The 24,856-nt window shown below is 40.9% G+C and overlaps 1 protein-coding gene across 2 annotated transcripts in view; it reads right to left on the reverse strand.

Annotated features, from left to right (window-relative positions):
* The window catches only part of LOC116389617 (ephrin type-A receptor 6), a 134,064-nt gene extending 111,709 nt beyond the window's left edge, over positions 1 to 22,355 (reverse strand). For both annotated transcript variants that reach the window (XM_031858451.1, XM_031858452.1), the window contains exons 1-2: positions 22,088 to 22,355; positions 13,077 to 13,141 (exon numbers count right to left, since the gene is read on the reverse strand). In XM_031858451.1, coding sequence (XP_031714311.1) covers positions 13,077 to 13,141; positions 22,088 to 22,166 — 144 coding nt within the window. In that variant the 5' untranslated portion in view covers positions 22,167 to 22,355. The remainder of the gene's footprint in view (positions 1 to 13,076; positions 13,142 to 22,087) is intronic.
* Between the last annotated feature and the right edge of the window lie 2,501 nt (positions 22,356 to 24,856).

A 24,856-nucleotide genomic window follows, 5' to 3' on the forward strand; every position in this document is an offset into this window, starting at 1 on the left:
TTAAACTGTAGAAGGTCAGCACTATCTCATTCGCTCTCTCTCTGCTCCAATTCACTTAAATTCAAATCTGCTTTTTTTGGTCTGACAGGAGAAAGTAAGTGTTGTTACAGCAGCCATTTGATTTCCTACTAAAACAAAACTGAATTAATACCTCAAAGTACAGCTCAGGGCAGCAGTATTATGAGGAGACAAGCTATGATTAAACAGAATAAGTGAAATAACTGCGTCATCTGGAGTAACATTATAAATATCACTTGTATTCAAACGTTTCATTTAGTTAATTAAACTGCCCTCCCTCTGCAGACATACAGGATGAAACACACGCAAACACAACTGCAACACATTGCCTCTTGCCTGTTTTCACAGTCTGCTGCTCTCTGTTAAGAAGAGGCTGTCAAAGAGACAGAGAGAGGGAGTTGAGAAAGAGAGGGAGTGAAAAGGAATAAAATGGGAGAATGATATCAAGAGGATGGGGAACAAGGAAGATGAAGAGTACCGGAGCCACAAGACAGTAAGACAGAGCGGACAAGGGGTAAAGAGAATGTGGTGCATACAGAGCTGTTTGTAACAATGTGTGAGGATGAATGTCTGTGTGTGTGTGTGTGTGTGTGTGTGTGTGTGTGTGTGTGTGTGTTGCAGGACTGCTGTATGCTTGAGGGCCAAAGCTTCTCTCGTAACAATAGAAAAGATAAGGAAAAGAAATTGGAGGACAGTTTTCAAGGGATGCTTTAGGATAAAGATTGAAGGTAAAGGTGAAAATTAGGATTACTGTAGGCTTAGGTTGGTGGGATGTAGCTTAAGCAGTTTTTGCTGTGAACAGCCTGCGACACCTGACATTGAATTAAATGCAAAAGTAAAACACAAAATGGGGAAAAAAAACAAAATAAAGAGTACTTGCCTTTCAAAGCCATAACATTTCCAAAGAAAGGTCCAAAATATAGTCCTCTGCTATTTTGATAATAACAATCCCATCCATTAATTGTCTTGCCTTTTTGAAAGACATAGACAGATAGACTTTAAAAAGATTAATCCAATACATTTTCCTGACAAGTGACCTTTCCCTGCTGTGAAAATAATGATAATCATCTTCAGAAGAAACTAGAGAGTTTGGTTGCTTACCCCCATATATGTCGCGAACAAAATAACAGAATCTCCTGTCAGTATAATACAATACAATTCAACAGCACCACAGGCTGCAGCTTCCACAATGATCATTCAGTCGAATGGACACCTCTAAAAGACAGTCTCAATAACAACGAAATGTTCATTAAGGCATTTTGTATCATTTGTAAAGTATTAAGAACATACACAATACATTTTGGTAAGAGATTTTAAATGAATGCGCATGTAAAGGTTAGCCCAAATATCTATTAGGGTTCTTTGCTACTTCCAGGATTAACAACATTGTCTGCCTGTCTGTCTGCCTGTCTGTCTGGTGACAGCAGGAGACATCTTCCCTGAGCAAAGCCATCTGACTCCAGTCTGTACCGCTTAAACAAGCTTGACTGGAAATGAGTGCAGACAAAACGGGATTGTCTGGCCGGCTCGATCAATTAGGACAGAGGGAGCAGCACGGAGAAAGGCAGAGAAAGCATGCGGTGCGGCACGGCTTTCAGCATCCTCAGAATTTGTATAAAATGTTAAGTGCATTTTAGAGAGCATGCCAGACAAAACATTAATCTCAGATGAAACCTAATCCATCTAACGGGAACACACCTCACCATGTAGGATTCAAGATCTACACTGAAGTGGGACTTGGAAAAACAAGATATTTCTCCCTCAAATTCTTCTTTCTCTGCTTGTAAAAGAGACAAAGAGGATAAACTGTTTGAGCTTCAGGGGAGGAATCTTAGCCAAGTGACCACGTCTCTTGTTTATCACGACCCTATATCATTGAAGGGGATTGAGAAGAAGAATATAAATGAGATACAACCACATGCAGAGAAAGGTTGCTTTGGAATCATTTGCACAAATGTTTTCCACGATAGAACAGTAATAAGATACACTGAAATATGAATACAGATGCTACAATACCATTTTTTCCTTCCCAATACTGGGAAGTCATTGATCTGTCTTTGCTTCACTTTCTCCCCAGATATGTTGTTCGCAAGTGTGTTTTGGAAGCTTTAGAGACAAATGATATTGGATGCGGGGACTTCGCCATCATTGGGGGTTTAGTAAATTAAAACCAAGGGTGAAAGGGAGAAGAGAGGAGGGAGAAAGGAGGCAGTTGTGTCCTGCGGTGCTGTGATCAATCTTCTACCCCAGCATTTTGTTAGAACATGCAGCAAAACTCCTATCCATCCATACCCTCCACTGTTTTGAATTGGGATTGAGGGGATTTGAGAGGCGAGTGATCTATATTCAGATTGAATGAGCTGAGATGTATGGTTTTCTGTTTCCCCCGTAAGCAGTTTTACAAAGAAATATGTTAACTCTACACAGCTGCCAAGATAAATAAGCTCAAATATCAGTTGAATCTGAGAGACCATTAAACATGGCACATTTCTCACTGCCTCCCTCTGTTCATGGGACCAAGGTAAAAAGAAACTATGAATATGGATGCACATTATTTTAACCCATTGGAAACCATTTTACTTTTTAAATATGAAAGGGAGCCATTTCAATTTTCGCCATGACAGGATACGTGACCTTCAGCAGCTGCAACAGCATCAAAGACGGTAGAGGGTGTAATCCACGTGTTACACACATAGTCTGTATCTAAGACTTCGCCCATTGGTTAGTGGACTGCCATGAGTTTGGCCATTTGGCCGATGCCATCTTGGTTTATGGCCGTCGTCATCTTGACTTTTTTGCAACCGGTGAAAGGAAATTACCATATCTGGAATGGAGAAGAGTGACGTAGAGGCGTTGTATACGGCTCTGGCAGCGGCAGCAGCCTGTCAATCAAAAAGTGGTCATCTTTATTGTATGAACTCCTGCTGAGATGCAACAATGTGTCCAGAAAGAGGGGACCGATGGGATATATGGTGATTGATAAAGGAGTGCAGGAGGAGGGAGACGTCACACAGATTATGAGGTTATTATCTCTAAGAGTGAAAATTGTCTATGAGTGTGATTAGAGGATGTACATATAGGGAAATCAAGAGCTTCCTTTCATTTGGAAAAGGGCTTTTTACTGTATACAGTTCACTGCATAGAAAGCATCGTAAAACTTGGGTTTCTGATTTGTCACAACTAATGTTCTGTGGCTTGAACATATAGTGCCATATGTGTAAACTAGTCTACATTAGGTTCACAATTGTGATTGGTTTCACACATTGAGGCATACAGCTTATTAATTAAACACTGGTATCAGATCGGTACTCTGTATCAGCCGATACCCAGGTATGGCTATTAGTATCGGGACTGAAAAAGTTGGTTCGGTGCAACCTTATTTTTCTGTTTTTGTAAAACCTGACAGCAGTGAAGTAAAATTGAATCAGGTGGGAACTAAAACCTAACATTAAGATGTTCTTAAACCAGTTCCACTAACCCTTACAGACTCACAGAAGTGTCTCCTGCTAAGTTCGCAAGGACTCAGGACTGTCCCACTGTGACATAAGCAAGAGTTATACACCCTTTCTGTAACCCACAATTCTGCAGACTTTACTCAAGGAAGTAACCCAGCGCTGTGGGGTTAAACCAGTGACCAAGGGCTGCCCTGATGGCCAAGGGGTTAAGGCGACATCCATAAATCGCAATGTTCCCGATTCAGGTCCAGAAGGGGGCCGTTGATAATAATAATAATACATCAATTTTATATAGCGCTTTTCAAAATACCCAAAGACGCTTTACAGGGCAGAGACAAACAGAACAAACAAAAAAAAAGATGATTATTCCCTAACCCCTTCCTCTCTCGTTTCCTGTCATCTCTCTACAGACTACTATCTAGTAAAAGTATAAAATGGCCGCCCAAAAAACAAACTAGGAGCATAAAAAAATCAACATTTGTTACAAGCTGACAAATAGAGTTTTCATTCCAAGATAACCAGAGCTATGTGTTTTTGTCTTATAATGGCATGGTGGTGATTTTCAAACACATTGACTGTGATTGAAAATCACATTGATTTTCGAACCCTTTTTCCTTCAACAGGGAGCGAGCATGTCATTTCATTTTACAATGAGTACGATTATTATTTTACGGTCCACAGTAATGTCTCAAACAAAGTTTTGTGATTTCAGAAAGTGGTGTCCCATTCCTCATACAGTAAACGTTACACTCTCCTTTATGTCATGTATTTGTTCTATATTTGGATGGCTTTGGAGGTTTTTTTGCCTCTTATATGGCTAAAAATATTAAAGGACATATAAAACTGTTGATTGATAACAAAGGAAGCATTTCTATAAAGTGATAAGTACTTTCTTGTAGTTCTACTACTAATAATGCATTTTCCATTCTATCTTGTCACTTCCCTGACTCCATTGATCAGACAGGGTATATAAAATGTCAACTTTGTGTTGATTAATCTCTGTTTGGAACCTTTTTGTTTTCCATTTGAAAGTGTCAGGTTGGATTTTCTTCAATGGCTCTTTCCGAGTTCACAGACACGTCGATGCCCAAACAATACAACAGATGACGATGCATTTTGCTCTATTTTGACAAGAGAATACAATACACCATACTGTAGACTGGGAGTTACATCACAGTGTGTGGGTGTGTGGGTGTGTGTGTGTGTGTGCACATCTTCCCTTGGTTTTCTAGCAGACCACAGAGAGTGTGACAAATGGATGTGTCAGATCTTGATGGAGCACTGTGATTGCTCTGCTAGCACAAAGCTATTACAAGACTATAGACAGTTCCAAAGAAAAAAATCCTGTTTCAATCAACCACACATAATCTGGGAGACAAAGAACGATTTTCAACTGTCGATAGAACGAGTTGGGCTCTCATCCTGAAGGAAGATCATTTTCTAATGCAGAGTATTTCAGAAAGCTGAAATCAGATTTGTGTACAATTTGTACAAAACCTCAAATATTAACGATTGCTAAATCTTCCTACACCACACTGAAATGATTTCTCCACTTAAGACATCTCAAATGTCAGAGATGTTATAAAGATGGCGTGTCATTTAGTGGGATTATGCCTGTCAGGGCTTAAAGGCATTAAAACAATTTGAAAACGAAAGACTGATTTTAAAAGGCTTTATTACAAGGTCGAAATAACAGAGGAGAAAGCCTCTGCTCATCTACAGTCACATGATCGTGTGTGACTAGCATTATGGGCACAATGTAGCATCTACAGTACAAACAATAACACATGTGCTATAATTCCTGGTTGAATCTCTCACCAGCAACACCGTTTTTTAAGTACTTCCACTAATATGTCCATGTTTCCTGCTTATAGGTTTGTCAAGCACCTGTCTGGTGTGACCAAGATGTAAGGTCTTTTTTAGGGGCTGTGATCAGCCTGCCGGGCACTGCAGTTAATTCATTGCTAGTGAATTGCAGAGTTGAGGTTCAGGTATGGAATACAGTAGAAATGCCACAGTGTCACTGCAATGTGATTTTTTTCTGATGCAAGTCAAGTGAAACAGACAGGAGTAAACAGCCTAGTGGAGATAAAGCACTGTGACCCTGAGCAGGTTTTTCTCTATCTGGGAAACCTCGTTCTTCTTTGGAGCGCATGTGCACATGAGGATGTGAGTAATAGTGTGTGTGTGTGACGTTTGAGAAAAAACTCCCTGTGTAGCTGAATGTGTAGAGTAAGAAACAGAGGAATATCAATGTAAAAACTGACTTTGTATGATCCTGTTTCTGTGAGTATGAGTGTGTATCTGCAGATTGTACCCGTATTACAGAGTTCTTGATCAGTTCTCTCCGTACAATAACAAACTGTTTAAGAATGAAAACTTTACCAAACAATTTGATTATTTTGTATATCAGTCCACCATGATAATAAAAGGAAAATAACACTGAAGGATCATAATAACAAAAGGCATACGTTTTTTCAGGAGTTCCACATTTTACATGTTTCCATATAGCAATATTAAAAGCAACAGTTAATCACGGAACTACAGAAAACCTTTAAGAGAGTACTTTTACAGCAGTATATACATTTGCTAAGATACAAAATGATCAGCCTGAAGAGCCATTTTGATCTTGTGAACGTATATGACCAACTATGACTGTGTGAATATATAACTTCTGATTATCTTCTTGTCTGTGCTAATGCATGATAGACTGCTGGAGTACAGGTATAACTGTGTAACTGCTCGTCTAACTACCTATAAACAAATTAATGGATTCCTGGCTTTAACCTTTCCCTGTTCAACTGTCTTCCTTTCTCGTTGTCCGTCTCCTTTTGGCTTTGTGTTTAGAGTTTTCTTCCAATATTTGTCAGCTTATCTTAAACCAAACACACACACACACACACACACACACACGCACACACACCTAGTTTTTTCCCTTCCATGCATTGACGTCAATATGCAGCAGAGGTAGGACGAGGGGAGAAGGGGAGGGAGAAGAGGATAACAGAATGAGAAGAAAGACAAAGCAATTTAAGAGAGAGAAAGATACACTTGTCAATTCCAAATACCAATGTGCCATGATCAGCTGCTCACATCACCAGAGGAGACCACATCTCTGTTATTCTTGTTGAAATGCAAGAACACCATATGAAAAAGTGGTGTTACAGAGTGCTTCTCTTACAACAAACTGTTGTAAGAGTAAGTAACCCATATGCTAATTTTGGCCTTTGGGTTACTTAAGGCAATTAAATACAGCTGCTATAATCTGCCAGCGGCTCCATTTGTCATTTCAGTCAGCAAAAGTGATATCCAGCACCAGAAAACCTGCTACTTGTATGTTTTGTGTAATGCTCTTTAATAAAAAATAACAAAGAAAGGATATTTTCAGCGTATTTTAGCAACTATAAAACAAATTTCAAACAGGCATTAGGGGTGAGATTGGTTCAGGTTAGAATATCAGGGTAAGCCAATCAATCAGAGGCAGAGTAGGTTAGTATTGTATAAAGACAGATTCCAAAAGTCTGCACACATTTTTACAAACAGTATTTTTCAAATAGTATTGAATAGTATCTAGAAATGTCTCTATTTAGACTGAACTTTTGACCTGTTTGTATTTGAAACATAATGTTCAAGATTTTCAGAGCTTTTCAAAACTCTGCCTGTCTTACAACAACAACATGTTCTATTTCTTTCCTCTACTTCCCATATTCACGTATGCAGCTCCTGCATTCAGCAAGGCGCTAATAACCTCCTCACTCTTCCCTCCCTTATTCTCTCCTCTTCTTCCCATTTGCATCCATCCAGTGCCTCGATCTCCCTCGCTTCCAGTGTCTTTCTCAAACTCAGCCACACTTTATTCCTCGCATGCTGAGGGTAAGCCCAAAAAAGCTGTCAGAATATGTTCTGCTGTCAGCGAGAAGCCGAGTGGGAGCGCATTAGATATTGGCCTCGGTGTGTCCCTGACAAGAAACAAGCCAATTAAGGAATCCCCCGGCACTGCTTAAGCCCGGTTATGGCAGAGGTCCCTGAGATGAACACTGGTGTGCTAAATCATCATACCTTTTTTATATTAGAGCCTCCGTGGGGAGAAGTGGAGTGATTCTGGATTATTCCCTTTTTTCCCCCCCTCCATTTCGCAGCGCTGCCGGCTATCACTCAGCAGCACGCCTTAGAGAAGTTTATCTGAGCTATGAAGGACACTGAAATACAGATTTTCCTCTCTCTCCTCCTCCTCTCTGTTGTCCAGGGATCACTCTCAAGGCTAATAGTATTAGGGATGCGGGAAGTACTTTGAGATAAGCCTCAGGTCGTGTAGTTGCAATCAATTACTGTGATTAAATATTGCAATAAAAAGATTACGGATTAGTATTGGGGTGAAGTAAAGAGGCTTGAGAAGGCGTGCAAATGCTTTCTCGGGTGTGTAAGCAGTTGAATATGTTTTTGATGTTTGTTATATCCAATCACTCCCTGACATGGCCTCCTATCTTCCTTTGTATCTCCTTCTCTTCTCTCCCCATCCCTCCCCGCCCAGTACAGCCCCTCCCCCCCCAAACTCAAAGCCGGAATCTGACGGCAATCCTCTGAAAACTTTCCCCAAAACTGACAGACCTATTTGTTCAGAGGACTTTATGTCAACTAGTGGCTGCCTGAGCTCTCTCATGTTGTATTGGGAGAATGATAAAGAGAGATGGGTATTATCGTGGTGCATCATCACTCAACAACACAGTAGGAGGCTGATGGCAAAAGCAACAGTAGCAAAATCATGAATGATTTGGAATCCAAAACTGTATGGATACTATACTTTGCTTCCCCAGGCTATCAATCACACATCTATGTGTTTGCTACAGCGTCCTACTTAAACAATGTGAAGTAACTCGATGCAATAGATGAAAAGGATATATGATATATAATATGTACAAACAGCCCTTGTAGCATAAAATGCTAACCATTCCAAGTAGGATTCTAATACGTTTTAAGATACAATACATTGCCACGCAGATTCAATTCTTTTTTTTTCAGTGTAATCAATCCATTCTCACTGTGTCATCTTACTAGACACAATTGCAATTCAAACGTTGCTGCCTTCGGGGCTTTATGGCAACCGTATTGTCATGAGGGTAAGACACACGCTGCAGTACCTTCAATGGGCAGTCCATGTAAGTTTAGCAAAGAGGCCTGTTTTCAGCAGTGGCTGACAAAAAGAAGACACTTAATTGATTTTTCAAATTGCTGCATCATATCGACATTACAGGCTGCTATTTAAGAAAACTCCTTTAAATGTAATCTGCACCCCCTCACCTCTTCACAAGCACAAACACACACACTCTGAGACAGATGACTTGCTCTGAGCTGAGCACTTGTGAGGTATTGAGGTTGCACAGCCTAATATTTGACTGAGCAGTGTTACGGCAGCAGTAAACCATTGTGCTCCCCGCTTACATAATGCTGTGTTTATATGCCCCCGGTAGATTTGACTTATTGGCTGCTTGGGATCTCTGACAATAGATAAAAATAGGATTATCTCCCTTTATGATGGACAACCATCGCTCTTTGTGGTCCAACCTGCCTATGCTCAGTTGCCATTATAATGTCAATGAGTGAAAACAAAAGGCAACATTAGGCATTTTTAATCCCTAAAAGCTGTTTCATGTAATTTAATAAATAAACTGTTCCTCTCCCTGCTCCCCACCCCATCCCCACCCACCACTGGGAAATGACTCATGCATATTTCAGCAGTGTGTCTGCCCATTCTGAGTGGAGCTTATTGTGGCTGCATGCAGACGCCAAATCAACCCTCTTTTCCTTCTCCTCTCCCCTGTCTCTCTCTCTCATTCACCCCTCTGACGCTCTGTTCTTCATCACTATTCAGCATTTCAGAACATGGAGGGAAAGGCTGAGAATAGAGACACACATCTTTGCCTCATAAAAAAACAACCTCCCTACATCTTTTCCACTGAAGAATCAGCTTGCCGTTGGCGTTCTCAAGCACGCACAGCTATTAACTTTTACTGGAGGAAAACTTTGCAGAATCAAAGTCCTTGAAAGACAGGGTATAGAATAAATCAATTACTGTTCAATATGCATAAATCTAATGAGTAAAAGCTTTGAGGGTGAATGTGTTTTCTGACTCTGAGGATATTCCACGTTGAGTAAAGTCATTAACAAACATAACAGTCCGCCGTGCATGGTTTCCCCTTGTGGGCCAATAGAAACAGGTCTATTTACTCTCCAAGCAGAGCAGGTAAAATAATCAAAGGGCACCTTCCACTGAAGGCTGGGCATGACCAAGACGTATGATCATGTTTACAGTGTGTAAACACCTGTTTTAAGCTTTCCAGTGAGGTGGAGACGCCTGGGGTGAGCAACTGCAGGGAAATACATTCGTGATGAGGGAGACCAAGCACAATTAATTCATTGATTGAATTACTCAAGTCTTTTCCCTTCATTTTTCCCTTTTAATGAAAACTATTTTACCATATCTACAGTGTCTCTCAGTTGCAAAGATGTGGCACTTGTGAACATTAAAATCCCAAATTTGCTTAGCTAGGAAGTGTAAAGAAGATGAGGGTTCCTTTAAATGTTTACTTTTTAACCTGCTCCCAAGAAATATTATATTGTGCTTCAAAAGTGGCTGTTGTCGGAAAACAACCATATCTCACAAGTACTGTATGTTTCATTCAAAACTTTTTTTTCAGTCCAAATCAATCCAGTGATATATATTTTTACGCCGTAATGGATGCAACTTTAAATGTAGCAAAGTACATCGATATACTAAAGTAAATGAAGTTACAGCTAAAGGCTTTGCCATAAGAGGTACTTAGAGTAGTAAAATTACCATTATTAAAAAATTAAAACAATTGCAATTCAAACGTGGCCCTGGTGTAGAATGTGATTGCCATTTATTTTGGTTTTGGCATTGAAGACTTTCCATCCTCTTAACAATAGATTTTACATTTTGGTCATTTGGCGGAGGCTCTTACCCACAATATTTGACAGTGAGTAAGTAGTTCTAGGGCTTCTGTGTCTTGCTCAAGGGCACTTCAAAAATGTTGGGATTATGCAGAATGGATGAGAGAGAGAGAGAGAGGGGGAACACCTCCAACCAGTGTTGGATAGGTGCAGACCACGGTGAAAACACAAATGTAAAGAATGCCACAGTGTGCTGTGTTTTAAAGCTGGCAGGCCACCACTGTGTAGGCTACTTGTGGTTAACCTTCCTCTTCTATAAAACCACTCACCTCACTCTCTTTACAAGGGTTGTTTACTGGCTTTTGATGAAAACTCATCCATAAATATTCACCCCAATTTCCACTTCACCTTCAAATTCATATCATACGACCAGCTATATTCCTGGCGAACTCATCATCAGGTAATCATGTTGGAGCAGTTGAAATTATTTTAATATGTGCGTTGGGCAGGACTGACTGGCAGCGGTTCATATCCGGTACTCGAACCAGTGTGCGAGTCTGATAGGCAGCTACATGGTGTGCTGCTGTATCGCACTGATACCAGGCTGTGTCTAATATGGTGGGGATTGACTTCCTCTTGCTGGCTCCCTGGTAGTGAGGGGGATTTAAACTATTTTACCTCCCCAGATCTTCACACCTTCCCTCAGGCCCTCTCACCTCGATGCCTTAAATATTAATGGTAAATCGGAGGATAGCAGATGAGTGAGGATGGGAGAGGGCTGACAGCTTAATCATGGAGGGAGCAGCCTCCCTCTCTCCTCTTCCTTAGTGCTGTGGGCGGCTGTCAGCACGACCTACATGATGTAATCACCTCCATAACCCTGATATGGGCCACCAAGGGCCTTGCAGGGAGAGATAGAGAGACAGAGAAGGGCTGGGGGGACCTTAGGTTTCTTCCAGCAGAGGATCATGTAAAGTCAAAACCCATGGAGACTTTATGTGGAGTTGTAAGAAGAGTGGAGGATGGAGGAAACACTGCATAGCTCAAACAGGAAAGATCTAATTAATTGTGCTTACTGCCAGGCCTCTCAAACATTTAAACACAACCAAAACAAGAGTAGGAGCTGTTAGAACCGTCTGACTATTCAGGCTGCTTGAGGTCATTTATCTCTTTGTTTTTTTCTCTTTTACAGTTAGTGCCCTTTCTCTTGATACCATTTTTGATTATCGCATTCCCGGGAGATAGATGGAACAGTGAGTTCAAGATTTTCAGCTAGCTACTATGCTATCTTTGCACTACTTTGTGTTGCCGGTACTGCTCGTAAACCCTTTGAGTCCTTGCCTTTTACAAACACAGGTTTATGACACGGTCACTGGATCTTAGCAGGAATATTGAAGATAACGGAGGAAACCGTCAGCGTTCTGGGGACAAATATTCACTTTTTAAATATTTTTTATTTTGGATGCATATGTTAAAAGTTTTGGCACTACAGAACCCGTCATGCTTTGGGTGACACACTAGCACTAGCTTCTCACGCAATTCATGCTCACACTGTAAACATGGCTGTACAATCAACTGCAGTAAAAAAAAATGAGAAACATAATTTTTCTCCTCAACAGACTTATTTATGAATCTTTATTATGTCGTGAAAGATCACGACTGATAAGATAGCACACGGATCGTAATTGCACCCACAAGCAGAAACCTCATTGAGTAAAGAACTTGACATTTTGAAAGACACCACATAAAAGAAGATTAAAGCCCCAGGCATTTTCCTGGCAATGAACCATAGATTTGCTACACGTATACCCTGGGAAAATGGGGAGTTAAACATGGTCAAAGAAGGACTGCTTATAGTCAGAGTTGCATGGACACAGTTGGATAGCCACTATCGTGTAATCTGTCAAAACCAGGACAATGGAGGTGAAAAAAGAGGTGGAAGTAGACCAATTCTGCATTTGTTGTTCACTATATAACAGGAGGACAATTTCAATCCCTCAGGTATTCTGACAGAACATAACAGAGAGGTTTTGATACAACATGAAGGTTTTGATCTGAGGATAGTACAATTTGGTGCCAGCGCATCTATATTTCATTGCTATGATACCTTCAGTTTGGCACTTGCTGCAGTTTCAAAAGTTTTGATTTTCAGTTGGACAAGATACTTTTAAAGAGCTCGAGGCATTTACTGCCAAAACAAAATGGGAATACTCTTTTGGGAAATTGACTGACCAAAATACAGAATAAGGTACAGGCCATGCAGTTATTTCTCCACTAGTAACTGAGAAACAAACAGAGGTGAAAGGGAAACTTGAACACTAAGTTTTTGCAAAATGCATTTACCTTTGTGAGCATCGGATGGACTCTATATGCTTTCCTTTGGCTAACATTTAAAGAGTCATTAAAATATTTCTGAGGGCCTAAAGGGACACAAACTATTGACAGGGGAAGATTGAACAGCATAAGGGAAGCTTCCTTAGAGACCTTGGCTCATTATCTTTCTCCAAGTTAGAGTATTTCCCATGTGGACAAAGGGGTCTGAAAAAAACCCAGGATGTGATTACGAAACAGATCCCTGCTACCCATTCTGGCCTGTTGAAATCAATATAATTGATGGCACTGATGCAGATATGGTCATGCATTTATAATAAGGCGCACTGGAAAGTAAGCTAAGGCAAGAGTTGCTCCCCTTACCCCGTTTATAGGATACGTCTTCCATCCAAGCTCTCCCAGCACAGACGTTGTATCCAGCAGCACAACTGAAATGGGGAAAAATAGGCAAGAGAAAAATACAACCATTAGCAATCTGTCAAAACACAAAAAAGTCCTATTTTCACACGGAAATTGAAATATCAGTCATAAGCGTGATCATTTAGACATTTTTTATATTAACAGAACTGAGTTTCATGAATAAATATTTATGAGCATGGCGGCATATACAGTCGGGGCAACATTTTTTCCACTTGCGACACAATTTGGGGATTGATGGATTACAGTCAGATTGCTGTCCAGTCCATTCCCTCCCCTGCCATCCCTTTCACAGCTTTACCCCAATCTCATCAACAACAACAGGCTTTTCTCCTGCCTATGACTGAGCCTGTTCAAGAGATAAAATCAGGGATGGATCTATCCTTAACCCTTCTTATTCCCTGAGAATATGTGTTTCATTATGCTAATTATTAATCAATATTCTGGTATGGTTTTTAGGTATGTAAATCAGAGCTTTGGTATAGATATTAATATACAGTGACATTAATATTGGTACAGCATGATATTATTGTCAGTTGACTCTAACCTTGCAGGTAGTGGTAAAAAGCAAAGCAATTTTACACTGGAACTATTGCCATCCTTGACAATTTTTTGTCTTGTTCTCAAGGACAGAATATTTAATAATTCAGGGGGTACGTGTCTCTCACGAAGACAAATGATATACAGTGAAGAGGAGCAGACATGGCTTCCTGGATTTACCTTTAGTGTGATGCCAATATAATTCCACTTCAATAGAAAAAACAAATGTTTATCTACAGTTGTGACAACATTAGAGAATAGACATTAGACACAAATGTTGTATTTTCAAAATCCATACATATTACATGGATGCACTGCATCAGGAAGTAGGTATAGGGAACCAACTGGTATTCAGGGCCAGAGTGATAGCTGGCCGAAAAGACGTGTTAGACTCAAGAGGCTTGAGTCTAAGCCAATCATTTCTCTTACAAGCTATGAGTCATCAAAAATCAGTGGACAAAAATCTCATCTTTAAACTTGTCCTTGAGTAGCCATTGACTTAGATCTTAAATGTCAAGCTGTGAATCCCACATGCTTTATTACACTGATTTCTGACAGATCATAGAGTATTCTTCTACTTGGATAACGACTGAGTTTTAAGCATCAGTCAGTCAAGACTGTCCACTTAGAGCTCTGTAAGTGGTCCTTGGGTGGCTCATTATGCCAACACAACTTTCTATCAGTGGAAATATTTCCCTGATAAATCTCCATTAACATCACTGCTTTGGGATAGATAGTTCTAACAACTGAATGTACATCAAAGGAAGTATTACTTACAATTCTTTTGTATTATCATTTGCAAATTGATAGTAACATTTTGAAATGAAGTCATATTTTATCTGTAAATGTACTCTGACAAGATGAAGGCAAGCATAAAGGAAGAAGGGACAGTTTTGATTGTCTCTGTTCCCGAGCTACGAGCCAGTACACCTTTGTTGGAGCGTGGTTGACAGACATTGTCCAAGCATCTGCTCACTGAGCTTTTCATTGTGCTTGCATGTATGTGTCTGTCATATACAACTAAATGCTCCTGCACTTCCACCCATCTCCCAGAGAACTGGTATACGGTATATGACACACTGCACGACATAGTTTAACACCTGTTTTGGATCGAGCCAAACGAGTGAGTGTATCACGACATCCAAGAGTTAAGAAAACCGTCCAGGATATGAGACCCCGAGTTTGTCAAAAAATACAGATTGTTGCTCACAGAGTCAGAGTGGTTGTACAGCAGGCAAATGTATAAAAAACAACGACAGGAAATGATTCCTTATTCTGTGACTTTGTGACTCTGTATTTGCGAGGTACTCTGCAACAAATATAGCATCTGCTAACTGCTTTAAAAAATATTTCTCAAAAAAACTAGTCAAGAATGCAATATAACCTGCTCCTATATGCACTTCTGCTGTAGATTCGGCCATAATATAAAAAGGGGGTTTTCACAGTGGGATACAGGGACTCATATAACTCTTTCATGGAGTCCCGTGTGTCTTAACAGTAAAATTAGGAATTGTTGAAATTCATTATAATTTTTGAATCCATAAAAAAATATCCAAATAAAAGAATGCCTTAAAGCAGAATTATTTAACATTTGACCACTGGGGCAGCGTAACGAGCTGTAAAGAATGACATATCATCACTTTTTAAATGAATATGCCTGGCAAACAGTTGCCTATTTACACATACAGTATAGTAAATATGAAGCGACATTAGCATTCATTTGGAATCGTGTTTCTGGACACCCACTGAATGTAAGTCCAGTATTCACTCTCTCTGTAACTCTGTTTCTGGTTTACACAACAACTTGAATGAAATATCTGGCTCTTTAGCTCCTCTTTGTTCACCAGCTAGTTGCTAATTGTGTCTGTCTGCTGTTTGGTGCTGAGCAGGTAGTCTAAAATGTGTTTATTAGAGCTCTGTTGCTGAAATCAGCTGCTGGAAATGGGTTGATGAGATAAGTATAGTTGCCAAAAACCAAACCAGTAAGCTAAAAACATTTTCGCCATTGTTTAGACCTTATTATTATTGAATAAATAAAGAATAAAAGTATAGATATATGTATCGTAAATGTTAAATCCTTATTTTACTACTTAAGCACATGTCTCATTTCCCCACCAACCAAAAATCCATTGACATATGCAAGGAGAGGTAAAAGCAATGAGCTGCTGAGGTCATGTTAATGGAGCGGGAACTCCGAGTGTCCCAGAGAATGTATTCTAAAACATAATGTGTGCTTCCTGTAACCCGGGCTGTAAGTGAGGGTTTTTAAGGAGAGAAATGTGTTTTCCCTTAGATTTAAAAGGCAGCACTATAGAAATGTTGTCTGTAAAAATCCATATTCTGTGTGAATGACTGACAGCTGGGGATTGGTAAAATCAGATTCCCTAAGCAAAAGGGAGGACTCAGGGAAAGAGACAGACATACTGTGCAGCAAGAGTAAAAGACAAGAGCATGAGACAATTTCATGCAATAGTTGACAGTTTACTAGTCATATCTAAGGCCTGACCAATATGCCTTTTGATTAATACCAACAGATTTTGAGGTTAAGGTTTCTGATTAATGTTATCAAATTATGATAATTGACATAAACTCCATCATTTTACTCCTCCTATTACCTCAGCCAAGGAGGTTGTGCTTTTTGGTATATGGTTTGGTTGTCTGTCTGTCTGTCAGCAGGATTACAGAAAAACTACTCGCCCCATTTTCCACAAACTTGGTAGAAGGGTGAAGCATGGGTCAAAGGAGCGAGTCTGAATCACAAATACACAAATTTCACTCTTCACTTTCGCTAACATTGCGAGATAGAGCATGTTGCCTTGGCGGAGGTCTGCGCTCACCGAGTGACCTTGTAGTTTTTTGTTGAGAAAATTTGAATTTCAATAGGTTGTGCCTTTCTATTTGTCAGACCATATGACATCAACTGCTTATACCTACCCAGTTCTTCTTCTGTTTATTCCAGACAACTTGAAGACATAAAGTTAATGAAATCATGTACTGCAGATGATATGTCATGATAAAGATTTTACAAAAGCAAACAGCACATTTACTGAAACCTGTTAAGTTATATCAATCTGAGGCTAAACTGTAGAAAATGGACATTGATTTATATGAAAATGTAGCAGATGATGATTTAAGATGATTTTACTGATTGACTATCCTGTCCAAAACAGCAAAGAGAAGTCAACATGCAGATATTTTCATAGTCTTCTTCCAATCTTGTCCTCTCTGCTTTGCCAGCTTGGTTAAATATTTTTGTCTCTGTCTGTGCCATGTCAGTGCCAGTGCCATGCTGGACGACTAGCTGGCAATGCAATGGTGTTAATGGACACCATTTGACTAACGTGGGCAGGTAAGCACTAAGCAGCACAGTCCCTGGAGGATGGCCTAATTACTGACAATTGCAGTGAGCAGTTTCACACTTTGCTATAAATAAAGAACAGCTGATGTACATTAGGAGGCAGTGTGGAGAAGTATCCAAAAGAGAACTTTGCAGCGTTGGGCCAAAACCGTGTTATTTAAACTTTATAAGAGCTAAGAAAAATTTGAAACAGCCGTTGCACAACTTGTACAACGCAACAAATTGTGTCCCGGTCTGGCAAACAGACAACAGGGGATGGGCCCAAAAAACCAGAATGAGCAAAACGACATGAGAGAGGATCAGATAAATCAGACTATTGCACGAGGGAAAGGTAGCAGACAAACTGACAACCAACAGACAAAAGACAAGACTGTAAATTCACAAGAAACTAATCAGACATCAAGACATCAGACATCACAGGTGGGCAGACACAAGGGCAGGCTGATAGGTGGAAGAAACACGAGGGGAAAGAGCAAGGCTGACGAGACAAATCCAACACTGGTGATCCACAGAAGAAAAAGGAAAACAACAGAGACAGGAAGTCAAACAAAAACAGGACAAAATAGGCAGGGAACTTCAAAATAAAACAGGAAACAAACTAAACCAAAACCAAGATCATGGCATACTGTATATTGAAGTGTGACAGTACATTTGTGTGCGTGTGTGCACTTTTCCTTTACTGTTTGTGCTGGCTGGGTAGATGTCTACTGAGCAGCGCCTGCGCATACATAGCAATCCATCCTCTCTCTCTCTGTCTCTCTCTCTCTCTCTCTCTCTCCCTCCATAGAGTTATCTTTCAGCGAGGCACCCACAGACCCTGCCTGGAGCTGAGGGTCCTTTGGGACTTCCACTGGTTGGATATAAATAGAACATGAGCTGGCCTACTCATAAATATATGGAGCTACAGTAGAATGATGACATCTCCTGTCTGGCCTACAGCTTTCTCAGGCCACACAAACACCTCAAAATAACTACAGCCCGCACAAAAGACCCAGAGCCAGTCTCAACCAGTGTTACATGGTGTAAATTAGAATAGGGAACAGTTTGAGTGTTCAGACAAAAGTGATACCAGCTGTCTCAAGGTGTATAGGCTATATCTTCACCTCGAAATATTTAATAAACATTTTTATATGCGGTAGAAATGTTTTTCTTTCCCTTGAACTATGACTCAAAAAGCAAAGCAAGCCTTACCTCGAAACAAAACCATTTAATTTGCAGGTTCCCTACCACCCATTTCACTGCACAGCGAGTCTAATGACAAACAACAGCATTTGATGAACAGATACTTTTCAAAATAGATTTTGGTGAGTATTTAAGTGAAGATTGCACACTGTCATTTAGTGGTGTAAACAAAGTGCTGGGCTCTCAACAGAGGGGATGATATGCTGGTGTAATGGAAGACTATCCATAGCAAAGGAAACCTGACAGGCATGACAAGATTTTCAACACTCTTTCCGCTCCGCAGTCCGCACTACCATCAAACAATCAACAACCAACCCGTTCTCACTCCTTGGTCTCACAGTTTGATCAGTGGCCCTCAGTGTCTGATACACAGCCTCTGTAGTGACGCACTGCTCTGCCAACTAACTCCAAAGTATAAACCCGCCTGCATTATTTTTAGATGGTCAGAGAAACTGACGTAGTATTTGAGAGCAGGTCTGCTTAGTTTGTCACGTCAGTCGCTAGTCCCATGACTCTTTAGACATTTGTTAGTCACGTGAGTCGCTAGAGTCCCCTGACTCTTCCAAAACTGATGCTAAAGTGGTACCTTGGGTGTCATCCGCTGTGTGTGTTTGTAAATGAGAGATTAGTAAAGGGAATGAATACCAATAACATGTGAATCATCCATTCAGCACTCAAGTACTGCTGCTACAATGTTGAGCGTAAGCATGTTGCAGTTATGGCCTAACATTGGCAATGAAAACAGGTGTTTTTAATCTGCTTTCAAAGGCAAAACACCTGCAGTGATATCATTGATCAGAGCGCAGCTAGAAGTGCTCACAGAGTGCAACCAGCAGTCTTCAATGAGATAAGCTTTAAATCCCCTTTTGTATACAGTCGTGTATATGTATGTTACTCACAAGTAAGAGAACATTTTGTAGCTGCTTTTCAAGATTTGCGTACAGCAATGGACAGTTCTTACCATTTTTAATTCATAAAAATTACATTTAAAAATGAAACAGCATTCACTGGATACTATTTGCTTGACTATTCATGAGTGATATGAGTTATTTCCCTCAAGTGTAAAGTATGAAGTGGATCTTGCACACCAGGCAGCCATCAAGCTCACGTACAGCACAACTCAACAATCGTTATCGTAATGCAGGAATGCCTTTGAGAAAGGCAGAAATAATTTCACCTTCGTGTAAGCACATGTGTATTACATGTAGCAGCATGTGCTTCAGGGTGGAAACTGAGGGAACTTAAACTTGGATAAAACTAAATTTTACAGCCATTACATAGTTTACTAGTACGAGCACAGCCTTGTACATCTAGGAAGACAAATCTAAAGAACATCCAGGTGTAAAAACTAATATTCAATTGCTTGTTTCTGAATTAGTTTTCAGAATAAACCCCAATGCATGCATACTGAAACTGATTAAGTCAAGAGTCAAAGGTGCGGAGTTAACATTTTTGCTCCTGTGGATTGACTGATTGATTGATTTCCTTGACAGCACACTGCTGGTGACATCTTGTTAATCTACAGCAGTGTTGCTGATCTTGGTGCTCTACGGGTGGTTCCAATGAGAGCAAAAGCTTCATACGGCCATCCACATAAATAAATGCAAAAATCTATTATTTAGATGATTATCTCATAGATCTTTTTAAGTCTTGCAATCTATATTTGTAAGCAGCCCAATAGACAGTTTCCTCCTATGTGTTACTAACTGGCTTTAAGCTATCAACAATCCAGCAGTGTGTCATTAAGATGCATTTCACCAACAAAAAAAATAACAGTCACATGTGGTGTTTTGATCTTACTCCCATTTCCCAAGGATTGATTGTTTTCTTGATTTTTCATGCCTGAAAAAAATAAATAATAATCTGAACAATGTCAGAAATGTGGAACAAAAACATCTTCTACTGATTTGCTGGGTATGAGCAATCTTCTGCTTGGGAAAAATCTACAAGGGCTCAAGAAATCAGGTTATGAAATGAGATTTGTGAATGTTCATTATAATAAATATAGCTGCTGCCGACTTCACAAGGGACGGAAATGGGGGGAAAAAAAGGCTAATAAAAGTAAAGATTATGGGAAGAGATCTATTGATGGGGGGGAAAGGGCTTGTTCAAACTTGGCAGTGAGTGAGTAGAGATGTGTTAATAACTGTCTGCAATCCCAGTAGGGTTGATGTGAGGGATCATCGGATGTGTTGCTGTCAGCGGAGGCACACAGGCGAGAAGCAAAAGGTGATTGGTTTTTATTGTTCTCCTAACAGCTGACATCTCGCCCGATTTTGTCTGTGAAATCCCCAATCTTTGGAGTTCCGAAAACGCCCCCGTGTAATGTAGCCCAGCAGGAAAAACGATAGGTGTACTTGTTTACCTTTCTGGTCATGAGGTGGCTGGATCTCAACGTAAATTGGGTGCAAAGGTGGAGAAAGACACTTTCATTCATGCCCCCTGCGCAATTTAGTCTCATCAATAACCACGCACACCCACCATTAAACTGCCCTCAACAAGCCACACAGCAGAACCCTGAAATGATTTGGACAAAAGCAATACATTGAGAAACAATCGTGTCATGCTGAGAAACATAAATCCCTCAGCCCCTAATGAGACACTTTTCTTTCTCATCTGAGTTATCATCAGCTTTTTTTTTTTTTTTTTATTCTGAGCTGCACCACTCTGTGGTAGACAAGGACCTGGTCCCAGACCAGTCAATATGAGAGACTAAAGTACAATAGAAAGCAGACATCAGTTCAATCATTCAATCTGTGGCAGAGAAAAACACAGAGTGAGGCTGTTATGTAGCAGCTGTCTTGGCAAACATGGAGTAGCATCGCTCTTATTGAACTGAGAGAACAATAAAATATAACCTGGGGGGGCAGATCCCGCTGTGTCCCGCACAATCAATAAGACTATTTTAAAGCTCATTGATGCTGCGTGTGTGTGTGCGCACGGAGCCACGAAGGAACACTGACACACACACGCACACACACACACACACACACACACAGAAGCGTGTGACCATACGCACGAACACTCAAGCATCAAATAAAAAGACAAGTGGAATGCAAGCTTATGCAGACGAAGGGCACGTGCAGGAGCGATGCCCTGTGTGCACAATGCCACTTCGACACTGTACCCACACCACATAGAGACAATCATGTGCATTTAGGAGCAAACACAAAGTGCACACACAAGGCCATTTACACGTGCACATGCACACACACTCTCACGAATAAGTGCATCTTTGGTAGCTCAGAACCTTTTACTGTGTGTGCACAAGACAGACTCAAGTCTGCACTCAAACAGGCGCACGCACATTCTCACTCTGTCACCCACTTAATGATTCAATCTGCGGCTGATCTGTCTTACTGTCTACTGTGTCTGTGTCCGTCCTTGTGTGTGTGTGTGTGTGTGTGTGTGTGTGTGTGTGTGTAATGCAGAGTGAGTAATTAAAGCAGCCTCAGGTTTGTCACTTCAGCAACTGATTTCCATAAAAACTGTATTTCATTTCATTATGTTTCACTGTTGGGATAAAAACTGAGCTGAGGCAATCCATTGAACTCCACTGGGAAATAACAAACGTTTAATCTGAATCTTATCATATGTGCAAAGTAGCAATTATTAAGAGTGATAATATATTTTATTTCACAAACAAAACATTGCCATAGACATAGACATGGATATCAATAGTGCAGGAGCTTTTCTAAGTGATAGTTTGCTGCCTTGATGTTTCTTTTTTTGAGGTTTAACCACTTACTTTTGTGGAGTCTGTTACTTTAGTGGTTCCTGCAGTGGCACCGGTGCTGTCTGTGTCAAACAGCGTCCATATGAACGTGTTTGAAGTGAAGGAAAACAAGTTCAGGGAGGAGCGAATCATTAAACTCACCTTGGTTGCTGTTGCTGAAGCGAGTGAGGGAAAATCCAAGAAAGAGTGAAACGAGGAAAAATCTGTTTCCAAAACTCATGTCTGCTGCAACATTTATCACCGGCCTTATGCGAGGTGCTTCTGGCCGAGAGGTAACGTGGTCAGAGAAAAAGCGCGGCTGGATCCTCCTCAAGCACCGATCCACTGGTCCTTACATTCGGTTCCGGTTGGAGAAAACTGCCGAGGGACAGAACATAAGGAGGTCCATACCTGCAGGCGGCGGCGGCGGCGGCGGCGCGGAACGGACAGATTTTGGATAAAGTGGGCGAGAATATCTAAAGTGAAATCGAAATTTTCAGACAGGTGAGAAACACCTATGGCTCGGAATAACTTTGCAGATTTCCCGCGGACTTCAGTCGCCGGTGTGGCATTGTTTCAAAGACACTCTGAAATGTCCACGTCAATCTAGTGCGTCTCCGTAGCGCACGGAGTCGTGACAGACTTTAGAAATCCTGTCAGCACAAGCAATGTGGCGCGGACTACCGGCTCCCTGTCTCCAGCCCGGTCCGCTGCAGCAGCGCGATGGGGCCGGTGAGCAGAGGAAATGGTTCGGGATGCAGCGAAGGAGCAGCTGAAGCGGCGGCTACAGTGGGAGACTGTGCGCATCTGTGCGGGGTGCTCGGCACTAGAGGGGGTTAGCTGACAAGGCAGCGGCGTGTGTGCGTGCGTGTGCGTGTGTGTTATCTCATTGGTTCAAGTGCAGGGCTTCCCAAATTGTTCCAAAAGGACCTCAATATGGTCAAATAGACTTGTGATGAGCCCCATCGGAGAGAACATGCCGTTAGTACCTGTTACTAAAATATGAAGGTTATGATAGCTTCGTTTCTTGTTTGGGGAATTAAATAACAGCAATGTTTAACTGAACCGTTTGAAATAAATGGCCAATGAAAAAAAATTGAATAGATGCATTTATTCTAATCTACTGTAAAACGCTGTGTTCTGCCGCTTCTTTTACCTGCAGTTAAGGGGAAGATTCACCTTACACCTCAGTTTTAATCAGTAAATCTGAACCGTGGTGGTGATGTCACCTGGAGACAAATTCTGGGACCCCCACAGACAGTGAATTATGGAAATTTCCATTGGCAGCACAGTGATTTATTGGGATGTGGCCATATTTTTGATTCTTTGATGACTACATATAAACAATACTACATGATGAATGTACAGTCAATTTAGTACAAATTGTCCAATTCAAAGCGTGTTCTCTGATGATTCCCTCACTTAAAGTCATGATGCACTGATGTCTTGCTTAGGGGCACTGGTTGGGTCACTGGTTGGCCTCTACTCTGTTATACTTTCCACAAGGATGGCTGCACGGACATAAGCTGATGTGGAATTGTGATGAGTAGAGTTTGGATCTTTTATACTCCCTGCGGCAAACCGACATTCTCAAAGCTCCTCAAAGTTCTCCATTTCCTCTGCCCAAACGAGTCTTTTGGAAAATATAGGATGTGCACAGACAAGTGAAAACTGAACCCCCGCAAAGGGCCATGTCTGATGGTGTGACGTCACTTTGGCCATGCGGACACCTGCGACCTTTGCAGATGCAGCAAGCAGAAATCCCGCTTTACTTTGTATTCATTGAAATAATCAAAAATATTTTTTTTAGGATGGATTTTGTATTTCATCGAAGCCCATCAAGTATAATGCTATTGATATTGAAACACTCCGAAACATTTTGAGAACAATGCAGGTTATCACCTGACACACTTAGTCTTGGAGGAAGTGTAGCTCCACATCCACACATTTGCAGTGCATCCGTGAGCTGCTCTGCTTGCCAAGCGGCCAATGTCAGCCAAGATTAGGGAAGGTCTTCTTCTCATCTTCATGGAGGTCTCATCGAGTGAGTAAGCAAACCCTCCCCAACCTGACGGGCTTAAACAAAGCGATGCATGGCCTCTGTGATGAGACCCAGTCAATCAGGACGTAGGGACAGCTTCCTGTCAGCACAGAGGAGGTAAATACATCAACATCGCAATCTGTCACCACCACTTAGCTCCCAGCCAATCAGCAAACAATGCAGAGAAGCTGCCAAACGACAACTGACTTTGTGCTGCTCAATGTGCAAACACATTGGAGGACGGAGGGTTGTAGAGTAGAATATATTGACCACAGCGGCCTGCTTTTGTCTATTGTAGCTGGATTCAGGCCGCACACTCTACAAAAATGGATCAAGCTATTAATGTCACCGGGCAGATGTACTGTATGCTATAAAAAGATGGTTACATTTTGTAGAAATATTAGACTGGTGGCAAAAGTGTATTCTAAGCCCTTTCACACAGTAATTTGTGCCTTTATACCTCAACGGCAACCTATTACATGACAGCAAATGTTTGCCTTTCTGCCTGAAATTGCTTATTTTCCATAAACTATACTATATTTGTCTATGGTTATGAGTAAATCAACTCAGGAATTACTACTACTTCTTACGCTATTTCTACTAATACTACAGCTAAAAACGCAAACCAGGACATATTGCCGATTACTTAAATCCTCACTCATGCCTTTAGAGGATGATAATGGAGCAAAAAGGGCAAACTGATGAGAGGAGGTCCTCTACTGCCACCCCCATTCAGTGATTTGGTTTCTTTTACTGTAATGTTGGTCAATGAGGTGTGACTGTAGTGTACAGGGAGCCTAACTGTGAGCTATGATTCCCCGTGTCCAGAGAGAACAAGCTCAGTCCATCTGTACTCATCACGAGCAAAGAACTGGAACGAGACGACATCA

The sequence above is a fragment of the Anarrhichthys ocellatus genome, unplaced genomic scaffold (genome assembly GCF_004355925.1).
Source record: "Anarrhichthys ocellatus isolate YVR2014 unplaced genomic scaffold, GSC_Weel_1.0 scaffold20, whole genome shotgun sequence".
Classification (NCBI taxonomy): Eukaryota; Metazoa; Chordata; class Actinopteri; order Perciformes; family Anarhichadidae; genus Anarrhichthys; species Anarrhichthys ocellatus.